Source organism: Oncorhynchus keta, chromosome 29 (genome assembly GCF_023373465.1).
Source record: "Oncorhynchus keta strain PuntledgeMale-10-30-2019 chromosome 29, Oket_V2, whole genome shotgun sequence".
NCBI classification, from domain to species: Eukaryota; Metazoa; Chordata; class Actinopteri; order Salmoniformes; family Salmonidae; genus Oncorhynchus; species Oncorhynchus keta.
Window position 1 is genome coordinate 21,443,815 of NC_068449.1, and position 19,574 is coordinate 21,463,388.

Consider the following 19,574-nt stretch of genomic DNA (forward strand, 5'->3'; position numbering starts at 1 on the left):
GTGTAGGCGAATCACGTGTAGAGAATCCGTTGGTCGTCATGTCCCTGCTGTAGGATTCGTTTCGTTCTTCGTTTCATTTTGGTTGCTAGCTATCTCTTGTGTTCATTTTAAACTATTTAAATTTTCTCATACATTTCACAGAAGAATGAGCGACAACGAAGATATCGATGTCGACAGTGACGTAAGTTAATGTGATTGCGTTTGTATTTTTGATTAGGGAAACGCGTGCTTTTCGTTGTTCCCCGGGGTATGTTAGCTGGCTCGATGAACTAGCTGGCAGATCAGAAATATTTTTCGACACAGTAGCCTGCAAACCCAATCAGCTGAGTAGCTTGCCAATGAAACATAACACATGCATACATGATTACTCAACACATGATCATTTCAATATATGCATCTATCATAATGTCATCCTTAAAACTTTGTTGACTTGTTAGCGAATTTTACCAGTTTTAGCAATGTAGCTACCTAGCTAGCTAACACGGAGCTTGATTGTTATATTTGAAGCGGTGAACTGAACATCGCTTGCTAGCTGGCGCTAACTTGTCTAGAACAACAAACAGCGAGCGATGCATGCGACGGCAAAAGCAGCAAGCTATGTAGTTAAATATTACCTACAACTCGCTTGCAAGGTCAGCTAGCTAATGTAGCTAGTTAGTTAAGTCGGTGTCGAACAGTGGTTCCCAAACTGGGGTACTTGGCCTATCTACAGGGGGTACTTGAGAAGACTCATGAGACCATAGGCTTAATGGTCAAATGCACATGAGGTACTCCAGGCAGAGTAACATTAAGTTGGTGGTAAGCGAAAAACGTTGAGAACCACTGGTGTAGAGAAGTGTAACGTTACATGGGCAGTGTAATGTTTCTTAAGTTAGTTAGCTAGTTATAATTTGCGATTGTACGTTATGTAAAATGACAGTTATCTACAAGACTCGTGCAATTTTTCAGGTTTGATGGGGAGTTATCAACCCTGAAAATATTAACGCATGAAAGGGTAGTCTCATCCCATAAACCAAGGGGAATTGTCCTTTGAAGCAAACCAAATGGTAATGAGCTAGTATTATGTTATGCAGAGGATAAGCCATTCATAAGTCATGTCATTTTGTGTTTGTACTGCCACGAGAGGAAATAATGTACATTGTGCCCTTACCATAGTTCATTTGTTTAGTCTTTTTGACAGGTTGTTCATACTTTATCAACAGGTGATAAGATCGTGCATTGCATTTGGTGCTGTTAAAAGCAACATAAACAAATATTTTCATAGAGAACTAATGGAGAGTTGCCCTCACACATTTCGATGAAGCTGGATGATGGATATCAGCTCAGGATAAGAACAGTGCTATTACACTGACTCATGCCATAATGTCTTCTATGCATTAATTCAATGCTGCTTGCTGAACCCCTTATAATGCTTGGTGATAAACATGGAGTCATGATACGTTTTTTTTTGGGCTGTTTAGAGAGCAGAGGTAACTGCCAAGCAACCAACAGGCGGTACCGTTCTGTCCTCCTTAGAACATGGGACATTAGTGATTTCTAAAATACTATAACGAATAAATATAGACTAGAGGTCGGTGGTGATAAGGATCTGGGTGCATGGGAGGTAGTTTGGTATGAGACAGACATTGTCCATAGCAACCAGTATTGTAGACTTCATACCAACAGTCAGTATTGATTCAACACTTATGTCATAAAAATCACGCATCAGTCTATTTTTTTCTAACTATTACTGCGATTAACTCATTAGCAATCACAATATGAAATGTGTTAAATAATTGTGTTTTTGATTTGGATGGGGATTGAAATGGTCAACTGAACATTGCTTGCTAGTTGGCACACAAAAAAAATAAAACAAATACACGTTTGAACATTGCAGGAAGAAACCCTTTTTTTAACACTTATTACTTGGCCTCTAATTATTGCTATTTTGGTTGATGCTGTTTTGTCTGTGGATCTCTCGTTGCAGGCAGACAAACGAGCACATCACAATGCGCTGGAGCGCAAGCGTAGGGACCACATTAAAGACAGCTTCAGCAGTTTACGGGACTCTGTGCCTGCGTTACAAGGGGAGAAGGTTAGTAAAGTTAGTAATCGATATTTTCTACTTTCCAGCTCTGACTGACTGTAGAATGAATGCTATATGAAGTTAATTTGTATGAAATGTATGAATGTCCAAATGTATTAATGCTAAATGTACTGCTTGTATCAATGATGATCAAATAAGCCTCAACCATTATTTTGAATTGTTTAGTTTTCATTTTCATTAATGATTAGCTCAGTTATGAATCAGTTTGGATTTCTACTTGGTTCCAATAAGTGAATGGTATTTAGCCCGTCTTGAATAACTGGGCCAGCAATGCATGTTTTACCTGTAATACTGTTGATAAGTGACACATGCAACATTGCCTCATGGCTGAGTTTGTCATTTGTTGCTGACAGCAATCTGTCAAACAGGCCTCCCGAGCTCAGATCCTAGACAAAGCCACAGACTATATCCAGTACATGAGACGGAAAAACCACACACACCAGCAGGACATTGACGACCTGAAGAAGCAGAATGCACTGCTGGAGCAGCAGGGTGAGTGTGGGCTCAAGGCCCAGGGACAACTGCAGTAGCAGGAGGGTGAGTGGTTGGGTCATGGGATCAGAACCATACTTATGCTGCTTTTCAGCTGTAACACCAGGGTTACACTAGTCTATTCATCCTTATCTTATACTAGGAAAATTGTGTTTCCATAGCTAGGGCTTGCAGTGAAGACTTGAGAAGAGCAGAATCAAGAACTTCTGTATAATCAAAACAGTTGCTTTGTGGGAACAGTTAGCCATTATTTAATGACAGCTGAAAGTAACAGTGGCCTGGCTTTGGCCCCAAGTGAGAGCAGGTACGCCAGAGCCGTGGCCAGTGAGACGCAGGTGCCGGCCCACGTATATAGAAACAGAAAGGTCTGAACCTTTTGAGTAAAACACTGGTAAATCCTGAATGGAAATGTGCCATTATGGATATGCTACTGATGGCTTTTTGCATTATCCCAATGAACAATGTTTCATGGTGAAGGGAGAGACCGATACTTCTCCTGTTGTTTTCTGACTTGTGTTTCTCTGGGTGATTGCAGTCCGTGCACTGGAGAAAGCCAAGGGGAACACTACGCTCCAGGCCAACTACACATCCTCTGACAGCAGCTTGTACACCAACCCCAAGGGGAGCACAGTGTCCGCCTTTGATGGTGGCTCCGACTCCAGCTCTGAATCAGAGCCAGAGGAGCCGCCCAACAGAAAGAAGCTGCGTGTGGAGCCCAGCTAGACCCCCATCCACAGTGCTATCACTAGAGACTCTCTTATCTACCAGCCCACTCCTCCTGTTCAGTCTCTTTCCAGCCTTCTCATGCCAGTCCAGGAGACAGAGGGAAGACTGTGATAGAGCTGCTAACATATATACAATGCTTCAACCTTTCTCTTCCCTCGCCAGCATTTTGTCACACTTTCATGGCACAGCAACAACTCTCAACACCCTCAAAGTGAGCCAGCTCTGCAGTTTGAAGGAGTTAATGCGTTTAAAACCTAATTCTATTGATTCCGAATTGGATATGGAGGTGACCAGGTGTACAGCTTTAGTCTAGTTTACAACAAATAGCCCAATTTCTCTTTTTATGTCACCTCAATGAGTTTTGAGACTTAGGCAGAGTTTTGAGAAATTGTCCTAAGGAATAGCTTACCTTGTTAATAGTTGTACTTTTTCACTAAAGAATTTGAAGTTGCTTTGGAAAAATATATGTAATGCAACCCTCCTGAATCAGTGTAGATGGCTGATGTTTTCCGTCTTTGAAATATTTGTGTAATCAAATCCCTAAATTTAGAGTGATCGTTATATTGAAATGAATTTCGTATCCCATATTGTACATTTTTGTCATTTAGCTTGACCACTTGTCAATGGAGATAGATAGATGAACAATGTTGGCCTCATTTAATATATTCTCATCTCACAGGTTCAACATTTTGTTTTTATTTTTTGTTATTCTCAAGGAAATTGAGATTTGAAGAAAAAAAGTTTCTTAAAATCCATACTGAATGTTACACAATGCAGTTAAAGGTAGTAAGTAACCTTTTATTTTTATGAAAGGAAAATAAATCCATATCAGTGTAGTGCATAACACTATACTCTTAAATGTCAATTCTACAAAGAAAAACTTATTTGGAAATATTTGCCTGTACTGGGAATATTTCTTTTCTTTTTTAAAGAGATAATTAGTGTGTACAAAATAGATATTTGATTGATTCCATTCCATGGAAATTACAGATATGTTGTACATACTGCCAACAATTGTCTTGCAAGTTGAGGCATACCTTTGCTATGAGACTATTATAAATAAAACTATTTTATCCTTTGGTGCTGTGTGTAGAAGGGAGACCTGGTGAAGAGGGCAGCTTAAAGTGTATGCCCAAGCATACCTGACTTGAGTTTTCTTCGTTTTTTGTGGTGGCTGTTTGGTGAGTTTTCTTGGTATTTTGTGCCAGACAGTGCTGGGCAAGGTACATGTACACCTCTGCACTGTCCTATGTGTCAATGTTTTTTGTACCACATTTTAAACCATACCTGCTCTACGCACTGAGTGGCATGGTGTTGGCTGGCCAATTGACACTGATGCTTTGCAGTGCGCACTGAGCACTTATCCGCACACCTGACACCCACTTTTCATGCAGGTACATGCATCTCAAAGGAGCCATCTTGATATCTGGTGGAGTAAATGAACGAGTTTCAGTTTAGGAGAGTAAAGGAATGACGGGTGAAGCGTCCATATCAACACTAGGATCTCAAAGACTGGTGTTTGTCTAAGGTTGAGGATGAAAAAATGTTAGAAATTCAAAGAAGTTCAAAATGGTTGAGATAGCGTGTCTTTTGTTCAGGACACTAATGGCTTTCAGTTTTTGGAAAATATTGTTATGAGAGGATAGATGGTAGCAGTGGTGATTTTAGCATGTAAATCTTGGTGGGGCAAAACAAAAATGTTTTAACTTGCATGCCAGCAAAGCGCTACACAACACTAAACAATACATGAATTGCACTAGAATGTTGACAAACTGTTAGGGCCAACATAATGCTGTTCCAACAGCAGAGCTCTCTTTTCAGCACCATGGAGTGAATCCTTACCACTGCTACACCTATCAGTAGATCGTTAACTGCCACTGAAACAGTTAATTCAGCCTCATTTCTCATTTAATGCCTTTAAAAAAACATGGCTGACTTGCTTAAACAAATGTGATTTCTGACAATTGAGAAGTACAAACTATGGCATGTAAGGGGACGGCGAGCAGAAAATCTGTAATTTCAATTAAGACAATGAGTGAGCTAGGACTGACGTCGATATAACTATTTGTACTGCAACAGAATTCAGAACTTGACCTATTCTCACAGTATTCTCCCTGTACACAAAGTCAGAACCGTAGGATAAATAAAGGGGCATATAAGCAGACAATGAAAGCTCTTACAAAATGTATTAATTACATTTTTCTAAAACAGGCTATGGGCTACATGTGCTCCACAAAGTCAGAACAGTAGACAAAGCTATGAGGGGGAAAGGCACCAAATTATTAGGGTGAGACACATGGGCTACTAACAGCTTACTACACAACATAATTAGTATTACTTTCTTAGCTACAGGAATCATATCTCCCTAGCATATTACATGCTGCATACAATACATTTTGGGACTCCTTGTGCGGAAGGTGGCCTGGCGGTTCTTCGTGGGCAAATTTTGCCATCAAAGTCGGGTATTCTCTCAATGAACTTCAGGTCGGAGCGCTGGAAAAGGCCTGAGTTCCCGAGTTGGATGACCAAACTTATTTTCCCAGTCTGAGCTCTTTTTTTCTCAAGAGTTCCCAGTTGTATTGAGCGTGGCAGATGTCATGCTTGATTGACAGAATTTTAAACTCAGACTTGGGCCACACACCCACCCCACTGAATAGCAGGCTATTGATTGCTTGGCAACGCTTGCAGTTAGCCACTGATTCCTTCCAAAACACTAATTGTTGAATTCATGATTTCCAACTTGTAATGGTCGATGAGCACCGGTACATTTTATCTATAATTTCTCTTCGTATGACAATACTTGAAAAGGATTTGCCAGTAGATTGTCAACGTGATTCATGATAATGACTGCTTGTCTAGCTTTCTAGCTAAGATTTTGAGAATATGATGTTGACATGATCAGTCCGATCAAATCTACCGTAGATATGTTATTTTATGTAATTGTATCTGTGGCCAATGACCTTGAGCCTTCATTGATGGGCACTTCTAATGTAACTATGGCAGCACACAAGGGGCTTCAATTTTTGACCTCCCCCTGTAGATTTATGTGGTGTCCCCATGAGTGACAGAACACTGAGCCAATCACGGCGCAACTAAAGAACATTACCAACCCCGCCACCCCGTATTTTCCGCTGGCTTCCCCACCACCTCAGAAAGCACTGAGCTAGGCTGGAACATCCACATTTTGGAGCTGCCTTACTCAAGAAAGCAAAAAAAAGTGACCATGTTTGTATGTGGCTTTATTAACTCAATGATTATTTTAACATTGTTTGTAAACTGATATGTGACACGCAATGGCAAAATAACATGCAAAACAAACAGGTGGAGCACAAAACAGGTTTTTTTGGGCTCCGCCCCACCTACCCTGAATGGCGAGTCGCCACTGGATGGTAGACTGGTATGTCCATATACAACACTATCTGCTGCACTAGTCTATCAACACCATGGTAAGCCTATTGCGGGGTATGCATACATCAAAGCCCTTGATCATGACACTGTTTCAGTACATTACACATAAGTCATTGGACGAAGGAGTCTTTTGGGCGGGGGAGTTTTGTTAAGAGCCATGGCGCTCGGTTTTAACACGCATCGCCTGCGGTCCGGTTTCGGAAGCACAATCACGCTATGTTTCATATCAGCGAGAAATCATTGAACGTTTAAATTGAAACAAAGTTATAGGGTTAGTGTTCCCACACGGCCATATCACAGCGCTTGTTTATGGAAAACAAGACTGAAACATACACCTGTGCTATCTAACGTGCTCTGAACACCTGTGTGGAAGTGTAACTCGGGAAGTGTAGTTTCGGCAGATTGTGGCACACAGCTGTATTGAGGCTTTTTGAAGGATTCTTTCACGCTGTTGAAAGATAAGGGCCATATCGCAAATTATGATTATTGACGTTAAAACAAAGTTCACGTGAGCCAACAGCTGAAAACTAGGGAAATAGCAGTTAGACCTAGTTTTCAAGAACTACAACAAAACAGCAACAAAAAACAGGAGGAAAGAGCCCCAGTATTTGTTACGAGAAACACTGACATCTCCTGGTAGATAATGGCAACGTATCAATATTAATGAAATCAGTCTGCGCGGTTTAACATGAATTGAAGATGAATTACCAAATGCTAACGTTACCATTTTGACACTACATTTAAGATACCGCTTACATTATTATTATTATTTGTTTTTTACTTTACAGAGATGAAACGTATATAGGCAATTTTTCATTTGAGTGAGGCACATGGGGAGATAGGCAAAGGCAATCTTTTACAAAGGCTAATTTGTAACCACTATTTTTGTGGTGCTGTTGTCGCTTCTCCAAGCCTTTTGATCTAACCGCCGTACTAAAAGCATGTTCGATCCTCCCATCCGTCAGATTTCTGGCAAATCATAGAGCAGCCCCCATGCAAGTGAGTTTTCGCTGAACAAGAAACTAGTTTTTTTTTGTCCACCATGGCAAAGCAGTATGACGTTTTGCTCAGGTTGCTACTTTTAGGAGATTCCGGGGTTGGAAAGACCTGTTTGTTGTGCAGGTTCACGGATAATGAATTCCATTCGTCGCATATCTCTACACTTGGTAAGCTGCTGTTGATTGCAATTGGTTAGTTTGACTGTTGACTGATTCAGGCTAGTTTGCCGCGAATATGCAACTCCCACAATAAGTGATTGACAGCAATTCTATACGAAACGCTTGACGGGACTTTTCCTAATAGATTTAAAATGCTGTCACCTAAGACTTGATTGAAGGACATATTTCTGAAACTCTACTATGCCGTCGTCCAAACTGTATCAAATAGGAATTTGTTCTTAACTGACTTGCCTAGTTAAATAAATAAAATGTTGTTTTTGTTAGGTCTGCAAACCTAAAATAGACTTTTCACAAACACCAGTTTTCTAAAGAACATGTCTCTACTAGAACCAGTTGATTGTTTCCTCAGTTTCCATCATTCCGTGTTCAACATAATTTCCCCCTGGACCCAGTCTATGGACACATTTGTTTAGAAACTCCAGTGTGAGCTCACTGGACAGTGCTCAAGACAGGCCTGTCACATTACATTACCAATTATTCCTCTAAATAGGGTTAGATTCCCATCTATCATCATGATAAAAATGTTGTCCATTGAGAAACACATGGTTTACAGGAATATCTAGTTTTCAGCCAACAGGTGTAGGCATATATTTAGTCGCCTAAGCATTCAGAATGGACTAAGGATCTAAAACTGGACAAAACTTTCATGGTACAGTGTTTTCTGCAATAATGATCACATACAGGGCCTTTTAGCCTATTATGGATGGGGGAAGCTTTAAGGAAATACGCACAATGGAACTGCAGGATCTGTAATTGCTTAGAAAGCCTCTCCAAGCCTGATGATGGTATTTACTCGGAAGGGAGGTCTTTCTTGAACAGGAAGTGGCAGGGTTGGGGGAAATGAATCTTCTGCGTTCCCTCTGATTGTTTAACTCCATTACTCCACCACTTCATATTTGTTTTCATACAAAGTACAGGTATAGACAGACAAAGTAACTCACATTAAAATGGTGCTCTCAATACTGAAGCCTTGCTTCCCCTATTTATGTGGCCAATGTCTAATGATAATGACAAATGTGATATGCAGCAGAAAATGGACTGATTGGCCAGAATGACTTCTGTTTTGTTTAGGGCTACTCAACCTACTGTCTGATTTATTTCACATGGGTCATCGACAGTCATTGCACCCTCTTATTTATGAAAATAGTGGTGATCCAGCAGTATGACTGACTGGGTAACAGAGCAGGGGTTCTGTTAGAAAAGCAGCCGATTACAGGAAAGTCTACATATTATATATATATATATATACACACACTAAGGCACATGTCTTCAGGTTGTTTATCTAACCCTGTAACTTTCTTCCTCCTGTTTGTTCAACTTAAACAAAACAATATGTGATTAGAAGAAATTGGGAAGGTTGTGACTTACATTGCAGCTCTACTGGTGTGTTTAATATCTGTGAAGCAATCTTAGCTGCTGCTGATCTACTAAAAAATTGTATTTGGTTGGTGTTAGTGAGGGGGATGGGTCCGTTAGAGTAGCATACAGAACAGAATCAGACAAAGGCACCTGATGTCTCCCCTCCTAGATTCTACTTCTGCTTCATTCCTTATTATTGTTCAGTCTTGAACCCCCAACCCCAGTTCCTGAAATACAGTGTTACCCACTAAATTAGCTCAATTAAGATTTGGCTGGCCTCACTGGCAGTGAATGTAATGTCAGACGTGTTGAACACATGATTAGCCTGGTGATAACACTGGCACAGAGAGATATACACGCATGCAAAGGTAGTGAAGCATGTACAGCATGTCATATGTGAATGTGCTCTCTCTCCCATATGTCAGTGTTGGGGTGCTAATTGGGAAGGCTGCCTCCATCGCTATTGAAGATGATGACATGGCATTTTTTAGTCTTGTCCAACACAGTCAGAATGGTTTCTAACATGACTAGAAGCACAGTTTGGATTTACCAAGAACATATAATGGCCAGTCTGTTGCCTGAAGCATATCCTTGTGTGACGTGTTTGTGTCAGCTCTGTGTTTACTCTGTTTGTGGCAGGTATGATGGTTATGACAATGTTGCAAGCAACTGACATTTTACGTCTGACTATTTGATGGGTTTTTATGCTTTTTCAAGCTATCTCACACCACTGACATTTAAATGTTGTGAGTGAAATATATAATAATATATTTCATGCAGAAGTCTATACACTCAAGTCACATCTTCCCTGTCCATTGGCCCTGCTGAAATACACTGTAGTAAATTACAAAAATGGAATTTCCGTGAGCAAGATGACAACTGTGATAAATGGGTATCTAAAAAATAAAAAAGTCCCCATCAGTGTCTACTTCCAAACTGGCCAATATACATTTTTGTTAGCCAAGTGGAAGAATGTTACGTTACCAGCGATACTTATTGACTAGTACAGGCTGATTTGGTAAGTCATGAGAAGGAAAATGTGCCAATACGATGTCATTTCTTTTGATAATTTATTTATTCAGGAAAAACTTGTTTTAACCACCAGTAGGATAGGCTACAATATTTGAGCCTTCAGTAAAACTACAGTCCTGCAATGGGGAAAGAATAAACAGGATAGCACGAGTGAAATTAAATAAAACCAATTGAGACAAAAGATAGAGAAGATGAATTAACAAGCCACGAGTAACATGTTTGCCATGCATAACAATATATTTTTGTGTTCTGTAGGAGTGGATTTCAAAATGAAAACATTAAAAATAGATGGCATTAAAGTGCGCGTACAGATCTGGTGAGTGAACAGATCTTTGCGAGAACAACTGACACATCCATCACAAATGTCATGTTTTCATTATGTAAGTGTAAGATATGCTTTACCTCTTTGATTGAGACATATTCTGATATGTGGTCACATCACCATGTAAAACTGGGGATTGCCTCTATGCCTTTCTGTCTACACTAGGGATACTGCTGGCCAGGAACGGTACCAGACCATCACCAAGCAGTACTACAGACGGGCACAGGTGGGTTCTCTACACTGTCCAGAAATGAAGTACATTACCAGAGTTAAAACCATTTTACAACATCAAGTGCTTGGTCCCGTGCTTACCGTTAGTTATGTGCTCACAATCGGTCATGACGGTCCCTCCCTCCTCTCTTCATCATTCACCAGGGTTTTATCCTGGTGTATGACATCACTAGTTCCCGTTCCTTTCAGCACATTGTGAAGTGGGCTAGCGATGTGGATGAGGTAAGGCTAACACCTACTGATCAAACTTCCCTCCTTCATTCACTTGGTTAGTCTGTTTGTCTCTGTTTCTCCCATTCTCTGTTTCTGTTTATCTTTGTTTGTTACCCAGTTTTTACATCTTTTTATTGAACTGTAGGTGCCCAGTCGTCTTTTTCACAACCCTGTCTCAATATGTTTCAGTTTGCACTTGACAAGGTGCAGAGGATCCTGGTGGGGAACAAGGCTGATGAGGAGCAGAAGAGGAAAGTGCCTAAAGAACAAGGGAACAAGGTTGACCTTTATCTTGCTGTTTTCCTCAGTCATAATAGTTTTCTTTCATACACAGTTTGACATTTTCCATCCTTAATGAACTCTTGTGTTACAGCTAGCAAAAACCTATGGAATGGAGTTCTTTGAGACAAGTGCCTGCACCAACTGCAACATAAATGAGGTGAGTCATAGGCCTTATTGAGTCAATACCTTGTATGTACTCTGTTGGGTGATTATGTGAGGCAATTGTGATAAAATATTTTCTTTACGTCTTCCAGTCGTTCACCCGGTTGACAGAGCTGGTCCTGCATGCTCACAAGAAAGACATGGATGCCTTCCAGGGTTCAATTAATAAATACCTAGACATGACTTATTTGGAGGGAGAGCAGGACAAAGAGGACAACTCCCAGAAGGCCTGCGCATGTTAGCATGAGGCAAAACTCTCAACCTGGGAGTGTTTGGATAAAATATTTAGTTGTTTTTGCAATACCTCTGGCCCTGTGACATAATGGCAATGAAATGATGATTAACTTATTAAATCTGTGAGGACAGTTGAGTCGGAAGTTTACATACACCTTAGCCAAATACATTTAAATTCAGTTTTTCACAATTCCTGACATTTAATCGCAAGAAAAAAATCCCTGTTTTAGGTCAGTTAGGACCACCACTTTATTTTAAGAATGATTTATTTAAGCTTTTATTCCTTTCATCACATTCCCCGTGGGTCAGAAGTTTACATACACTCAATTAGTATTTGGTAGCATTGCCTTCCACAAGCTTCCCGCAATAAGTTGGGTGAATTTTGGCCCATTCCTCCTGAGTCAGGTTTGTAGACCTTCTTGCTTGCACACGCTTTTTCAGTTCTGCCCACAAATTTTCTATAGGATTGAGGTCAGGGCTTTGTGATGGCCACTCCAATACCTTGACTTTGTTGTCCTTAAGCCATTTTGCCACAACTTTGGAAATATGCTTGGAGTCATTGTCCATTTGGAAGACCCATTTGCGATCAAGCTTTAACTTCCTGACTGATGTCTTGAGATGTTTCTTCAATATATCCACATAATGGGGCCCTCCCGGGTGGCGCAGTGGTCTAAGGCACTGCAGTGATAGCTGTCCCACCAGAGACTCTGGGTTCGAGCCCAGGCTCTGTCGCAGCCAGCCGCGACCGGGAGGACCATGGGGCGGCGCACAATTGGCCCAGCGTCGTCCAGGTTAGGGAGGGTTTGGCCGTTAGGGATATTCTTGTCTCATCGCGGACTAGCGACTCCTGTGGCGGGCCGGGCACAGTGCACGCTGACCAGGTCGCTAGGTGTACGGTGTTTCCTCCGACACATTGGTGCGGCTGGCTTCCGGGAGGATGCATGGCTCTCGACCTTTGCCTCCCCCGAGTCCGTACGGGAGTTGCAGTGATGAGACAAGACTGTAAATACTAACAATTGGATACCACAAAATTGGGGAGAAAAAGTGGGTAAAAAAATATATATATAATTTCCCTATAAAATCATGCCATCTATTTTGTGAGGTGCACCAGTCCCTCCTGCAGCAAAGCACCCCCACAACATGATGCTGCCACCCCCGTGCTTCACTGTGTTCTTCGGCTTGCAAGCCCCTTTTTCCTCCAAACATAACGATGGTCATTATGTCCAAACAGTTCTATTTTTGTTTCATCAGACCAGAGGACATTTCTCCAAAAAGTATGATCTTCGTCCCCATGTGCAGTTGCAAACCGTATTCTGGCTTTTTATGGCGGTTTGGAGCAGTACCTTTTTCCTTGCTGAGCGGCCTTTCAGGTTACATCGATATAGGACTCGTTTTACTGTGGATATAGATACTTTTGTACCTGTTTCCTCCAGCATCTTCCAAGGTCCTTTGCTTTTGTTCTGGGATTAATTTGCACTTTTCGTACCAAGTACGTTAATCTCTAGGAGACAGACCGTGTCTCCTTCCTGAGCGGTATGACGGCTGTGTGGTCCCATGGTGTTTATACTTGCGTACTGTTGTTTGTACAGATGAACGTGGTAGGCAATTGGAAATTGCTCCCAAGGATGAACCGGACTTGTGGAGGTCTACAATTTTTCTTCTGAGGTCTTGGCTGATTTATTTTGATTTTCCAATTATGTCAAGCAAAGAGGCACTGAGTTTGAAGGTAGGCCTTGAAATACATCCACGGGTACACCTCCAATTGACTCAAATGATGTCAATTAGCCTATCAGAAGCCTTTAAAGCCATGACATAATTTTCTGCTGTTTAAAGGCACAGTCAATTTAGTGTATGTAAACTTCTGATTCACTGGAATTGTGATACGGTGAAATAATCTGCCTGTAAACAATTGTTGGAAGAATTATGTGTCATGCGCAAAGTAGATGTCCTAACTGACTTGCCAAAACTATAGTTTGTTAACAAGAAATTTGTGGAGTGGTTGAAAAACAAGTTTTAATGACTCCAACATAAGTGTATGTACACTTCCGACTTCAACTGTATGTTCGGTTTTTACTGACTGTTGCTCAGATTCATGCATTTTATACTTTTACTCACTGTTAAATTTTCATCTTCATGTGTTGTTTTATAGTTACTTGACCTTTTCATGTTCATTACCCGGCTTTGCAACACCCAAACTGATGGCACCCTGAGTTAAGTAGTCAACATGTAATAAGAAGATTTGCCTGCAGATGGGCTGCTGTCTGCAATGCTACACTGAAAGTTGCAGCTCCACTCATTTGGATCGACAAGGTATACATACTTAAGCCTACCCCTGTATAATTTGTGTTGCCACCAGGGGCGTCATGCACCCCAAAAATCTGAGGTGCACAAAGTACATGAGGATGATTGGCAGGTGGATCGGAAGAGGGCTCAATTGAGCTTTTTCCTGCATCTAGAGCCATCAAAATGCATAATGTTATATCCATTTTTTCCCTGCTTATCTAAGCATACCTTTTGAGCTGTCTATTGGTGGATATTTTTTTTAAGAGACTAAAATCTCGGGTAAAATATTGAAAGGAATGTGAGTCTTCAATACATTTAGTTATTGCTTGCTTTTCTAAAATCTACTCACCTTGCTGGCAGGCATGCCAGCTAAGATTGTTAGACAAGCTGTACTGTAACTTGATAGCCTGAAATGCCTTCTTGGTAGCTAGTTATGAGGTTAGGAGATTGGGAACCTATATGGGCTAGTTAAAGCCAACGTCATAAAATTGTTTGGTGGCTCGTAGCGTTAGTATTTTTATTTTTAAACGAGACCTGAGGGTGCGCGTGCCCCTGTGTCCCCATGGGCATGATGCCTCTTATTAAAGTTTTGCCACAATTTTAACCTTCATATCACAAACGTTGCTGTCTACTTGAAAAAGCTAATTATGCTTACAAATTAATTTGCTAAATAGATTAATAGTGGGACGGATCAAAGAGAATCTGAAGCTCTTGATTGGTGCTTTAGGAGATGAGACAAGGAAATGGGAGATGGGGTGGGCAGAGGGCATGGTTAAATTATTCACAAGCAGAAATACAATCCAGGCTAGCAAAAAGGGCTCATTTACCAGTGGAAGACTAACCCATACTCAAGCATGCATGAAGCCAAAAACTCAAATCTAAAACAGACATAATGTTCAATACTATTGTTAGTAGCTTGAATGTTTTGTGAATTTACAAGTTGTCATGACAAATTCTAGGTATTTTTACAGGCTGAAAAGCTGTAGCAAATGCCACTATGGTGCATGCACATACACTATTATAAAGGGCTGTGTACATGGTTCCCTTCTCAATATTCTCACAGGAAATAAGTCATTTGTAATGACAATTGTACTTTTATTTATTTTTCTTTCTTTATATATATATATATATAAGTTACCTTTTATTTAACAAGGTAAGTCAGTTAAGAACAAATTCTTATTTACAATGACGGCCAAAGCATGACGATGCTGGGCCAATTGTGTGCCGCACTATGGACTATGGGACTTCCAATCACAGCCTGGTGTGATACAACCTGGATTCAAACCAGGGACTGTAGTGATGCCTCTTGCACTGAGATGCAGTGCCTTAGACTGCTGCGCCACTCAGGAGTCAAATACTAGCATAGTGTATTTTACTGTACATTACATCTCTGGTAAATGTTTCGATACTGTGGAATACATTTGTTACTAGATCAGATTCACAGACAAGAGTCTGGCTGTAAAACCGCTAGGTGTATTTGGCCAACATGAAGAACATGTCATTTGTATAAAAAAACATTACGTATTTAGTATGCAACTAATCTTGTTTTTTAAATTTGGCCATTTTAACAAACCATGCAACGAATAACCATAGATTTAATTTAACATGACCCCGTTCATACCGTTCTGTGCAAGTTTACAAGCTGAGATATGAGCCTATCTACCTTTGTGTGTGACAGTATTGTATGTCAGGTGGGTATCATTTTACTGCAGAGATATTTGACACCCAGGTAAGGCAGGCACATATCTGAAGTCCGGTGACCTGAGGTAGTAATACACACAGACACACTGGTCCTCACTACTGCCAGTAACTACAGAACAGGACCATGGCGTTCATCGCGAAGACCTTCTATGATCTGAAGGCCACGACCCTGGAGGGGAATTCAGTAGATTTCAATGTGTTTCGAGGGCGGGTGGTCCTCATTGAGAATGTGGCATCGCTCTGAGGGACAACCACCCGGGACTACAGCCAGCTCAATTTGCTCCAGAGCAAGTACCCTCACCGGCTAGTGGTCCTGGGCTTCCCCTGCAATCAGTTTGGCTACCAGGTCAGTATGCGACATTGTGGCCTTTGGTTATGTGGTTCTGTAAAATCAATGAAAACAAGCTAATCTAGTAAAAGATTCTGTTAATTTACAGGTATCGGGTAATTTGTTTAATGATTAATGTCAGATGAGAATGTTGCATGTTTTACAGGAGAACTGTTCAAATGGGGAGATCCTGAACTCATTAAAGTATGTGCGTCCAGGAGATGGCTACCAGCCTGGCTTCACTGTCTTTGAAAAGTGTGATGTGAATGGAACCAACACCCACCCTGTCTTTGCCTATTTGAAAGACAAACTTCCCTATCCTGATGATGATCCACACACCCTCATCCAGGATCCTAAATTCCTCATCTGGAGTCCCATCAGCAGGACAGACATCTCTTGGAATTTTGAGAAATTCCTGGTTGGGCCAGAGGGAGAGCCCTTTAAACGTTACAGCAAAAAATTTGAGACTATCAACATTGAGCCTGACATTCAAAGACTGTTGAGACTAACCAAGACCTGAAAATAGCATGGGAATGTTCTCCTTGTGTACTACTCATTCTGCTACACAAATGACTTCACATGTATGATAGACAGGGACTATTATGGCGTCGTCCATCCTTTTGAGTTTTACTAAATGAGGTTAATATTCTAAAAACTTGGGAGTATTATCTGAGGCCATGTAAATGCTCAAGAGTTATGGGTTATGCTTTGATAAGTCTTCTTGCTCATGTAATAAAAATATGGAAAGCATCAGCTATATTTTTGTATGCCCTCCAGCAGTGATCCTGACCTATAGTAAACCCTCTCCTCTGTCTTTTTCTATGCTGGCCAGCAGGTGGTGCCACTAACTTGAGTTTGGATTAGATTTTTGCCACCAACTCGTTGAGTTGTTAGTGAAGTTTGTCAGACGAAAGGCAATATATACACAAGGTTACTGTAGTTGGAATAAAATTATTAGATTCTACTTGTAAAAAAAAAACTGTTCTTATCGTTCCACCATATCCCATGTGTATTAATCATGTTATAATTTGACATTTTCTAGTTTCACATTACACTTTTATTTTAGTGACTGTCCAATGTTTCCAGATTTCTATGAAATATGACATATAATTAATAACAACATGAGTGACGAAGTTTTCGTTCCAAAAAATGGTAATTAAGTATGTTAAAAAACACATTTCGTTTTGGAATAGTGGGTGTGTAAATGGGTTAGCTGACAACATCACGAAAATGATGTGCACAATTCAATGGGGCTGTAGTCTGTGTGTTGTGATTCTGAATGACCAGGGTCTGGATTCCCCATAGCGATGGAATTTAGGCATACGTCACACCTTTTTCCCAAAACACCATCCAGTTAACTCGTTCCAAAGTGAAATTTAACTGTGTTGTTACAGGAGCTGCTGTCCCCCGTGCTGAAAATTATTCCAGAAAAAAGTCTTAAGGATCCGCCCCTTTTTAAAAATATCAGCCTAAAATGACATACTTAAATATAACTGCCTGTAGTCCTTGAAGGAAGGATATGCATATTCTTGGTACCATTTGAAAGGAAATACTTTGAAGTTTGTGGAAATGTGAAAGGAATGTAGGAGAATATAACACAATAGATCTGGTAAAATATAATACAAAGGAAAAAACAACTATTTTGTTTGTACCATCATCTTTGAAATGCAAGAGAAATTACATAATTATTAATCCAGGCCAGGTGCAATTTAGATTTGCGTGTGTGTGCAAAGTTTTAGACTGATCCAATGAACCATTGCATTTCTGTTCAAACTTTTTGTATCAAGACTGCTCAAATGTATTATTAACTTTTTATGTTCAAAATGGTTTACTCTCCTCAAACAATAGCATGGTATTCTTTCACTGTAATAGCTACTGCAAATTGGACAGTGCAGTTAGCTTAAATTCTTGTTAATCTTTCTGCCAATATCAGATATGTCTATGTCTTGGGAAATTGTCTTGTTACTTACAACCTCATGCTAATTGCATTAGCCTACGTTAGCTCAACAATCCCGTGGACGGGACATCGATCCCGAAGTTGCAAAGAGCTCGCCTTAAATGATTTATGGCTATTCAGTCTATTTTACAGAATGCAATTTTCCCAACAAGAGAAATACAAATCTGTAGCCTATTATGTATATTTGTATTATACACTGAACAAAAATATAAATGAAACATGCAACAATTTCAAAGATTTAACTGAGGTACAGTTCATATAAGGAAATCAGTCAATTGAAATAAATTCAGTAGGCCCTAATCTATAGAGTTCACATGACTGGGAATACAGAAATGCATCTGTTGGTCACAGATAAAAAATGTAAAAGTAGGGGAATGGATCAGAAAAACAGTCCGTGTCTGGTGTGACCACAATTTGCCTCATGCAGCACGACACATCTCCTCCACATAGAGTTGATCAGGCTGTTGATTGCCGCCTGTGGAATGTCCCACTTGTCTTCAATGGCTGTGCGAAGTTTCTGGATATTGGCGAGAACTGGAACACGCTGTAGTACATGTCAATCCACAGCATTCCAAACAGGCTCAATGGGTGACAGATCTGGTGAGTTTGCAGGCCATGGATTAACTGGGACATTTTCCGCTTCCAGGAATTGTGTACAGATCCTTGCGACATTGGGGACTTGCATTATCATACTGAAACATGAGGTGATGGCAGCGGATGAATGGCGTGACAATGGACTTCAGGATCTCATCACGGGATCTCTGTGTATTAAAATTACAATCAATAACATGCAATTGTGTTTGTTGTCCGTAGCTTATGCCTGCCCATACTATAACCCCTCCACCATGGGGCACACTGTTCACAATGTTGAGATCAGCAAGCCGTTCGCCCACACAAAACCATACATGCTGTCTGCCATCTGCCCGGTACAGTTAAAACCGGGATTCATCCAGGAAGAGCAGACTTCTCCAGCTTGCCAGTGGCCATCAAAAGTGAGCATTCTTCCACTGAAGTGGGTTACAATGCCGAACTGCATTCAGGTCAAGACCCTGGTGAGGAGCACAAGCATGCAGATGAGCTTCCCCGAGACGGTTTCTGACAGTTTGTGAAAATTCTTCCGTTGTGCAAACCAACAGTTTCATCAGCTGGTCTCAGGTGAAGAAGGTGAAGAAGCCGGATGTGGGGCATTGTGTTCACAACGTTGACATCAGCCAACTGCTCACTCACATGACGCCATACACATGATCTGCGGTTGTGAGGCCGGTTGGACAGACTGCCAAATTCCTTAAAATGATGTTGGTAGAGAAATGAACATTACATTTTATGGCTACAGCTCTGGTGTACATTCATACAGTCAGCATGCCAATTGCTTGCTCCTTCAAAACTGTTGTGTGACAAAACTACACGTTTTAAAGTGGCCTTTTTATTGTCCCCAGCACAATCAACTTCTTGATTTCCACACCTGTCTGGTGGATGTATTGTCTTGGCAAAGGAGAGATGCTCACTAATTCACAACATTTTAGAGAAATAAGCTTTTTGTGGTTATGGAAAATGTCTGGGATATTTTATTTCAGCTCATG

General features: G+C 40.7%; 4 protein-coding genes across 7 annotated transcripts in view; all 4 read left to right on the forward strand.

Annotated features, from left to right (window-relative positions):
- On the forward strand, positions 1-4,384 carry LOC118362464 (protein max-like). Of its 4 annotated transcripts, none has more exons than XM_035742812.2 (4): positions 1-181; positions 1,967-2,083; positions 2,455-2,578; positions 3,114-4,384. In XM_035742812.2, the coding sequence occupies exons 1-4, from the start codon at positions 146-148 to the stop codon at positions 3,299-3,301; spliced, it is 465 nt and encodes a 154-aa protein (XP_035598705.1). In that variant the 5' UTR covers positions 1-145; the 3' UTR covers positions 3,302-4,384. The 4 variants fall into 4 exon arrangements, with proteins under 4 accessions (XP_035598705.1, XP_035598706.1, XP_035598703.1 ...); XM_035742813.2 differs by having other exon boundaries at positions 1,967-2,074; XM_035742810.2 differs by having other exon boundaries at positions 2-181; positions 2,440-2,578.
- Positions 4,385-6,816: 2,432 nt separating this feature from the next.
- On the forward strand, positions 6,817-13,859 carry LOC118362465 (ras-related protein Rab-15-like). The gene is made up of 7 exons (XM_035742815.2): positions 6,817-7,878; positions 10,537-10,597; positions 10,769-10,829; positions 10,979-11,056; positions 11,237-11,326; positions 11,421-11,486; positions 11,584-13,859. The coding sequence occupies exons 1-7, from the start codon at positions 7,755-7,757 to the stop codon at positions 11,731-11,733; spliced, it is 630 nt and encodes a 209-aa protein (XP_035598708.1). The 5' UTR covers positions 6,817-7,754; the 3' UTR covers positions 11,734-13,859.
- LOC127913625 (uncharacterized) overlaps positions 12,068-19,574 on the forward strand; it is a 168,194-nt gene continuing 160,687 nt past the window's right edge. Inside the window, exon 1 of the mRNA XM_052486194.1 lies at positions 12,068-12,196. The gene's annotated coding sequence lies outside the window, so the exon portion shown is untranslated. The remainder of the gene's footprint in view (positions 12,197-19,574) is intronic.
- Positions 14,750-17,509, forward strand: gpx2 (glutathione peroxidase 2). The gene is made up of 2 exons (XM_035742816.2): positions 14,750-16,055; positions 16,204-17,509. Exons 1-2 carry the CDS (start codon positions 15,834-15,836, stop codon positions 16,555-16,557), a joined length of 576 nt encoding a protein of 191 aa, XP_035598709.1. The 5' UTR covers positions 14,750-15,833; the 3' UTR covers positions 16,558-17,509.

What these genes read in the sequence shown, in the direction of transcription:
- LOC118362464 (XM_035742810.2), top strand. Translation starts at nt 146, where the DNA reads ATGAGCGACAACGAAGATATCGATGTCGACAGTGAC. An exon ending in AAGGGGAGAAGGTTAGTAAA is followed by an intron (nt 2,084 to 2,439) that starts GTTAGTAATCGA and finishes TGTTGCTGACAG; the next exon opens with CAATCTGTCAAACAGGCCTC. An exon ending in TGCACTGCTGGAGCAGCAGG is followed by an intron (nt 2,579 to 3,113) that starts GTGAGTGTGGGC and finishes GGGTGATTGCAG; the next exon opens with TCCGTGCACTGGAGAAAGCC.
- LOC118362465 (XM_035742815.2), top strand. Translation starts at nt 7,755, where the DNA reads ATGGCAAAGCAGTATGACGTTTTGCTCAGGTTGCTACTTTTAGGAGAT. An exon ending in GGGCTAGCGATGTGGATGAG is followed by an intron (nt 11,057 to 11,236) that starts GTAAGGCTAACA and finishes AATATGTTTCAG; the next exon opens with TTTGCACTTGACAAGGTGCA. An exon ending in CTAAAGAACAAGGGAACAAG is followed by an intron (nt 11,327 to 11,420) that starts GTTGACCTTTAT and finishes CTTGTGTTACAG; the next exon opens with CTAGCAAAAACCTATGGAAT.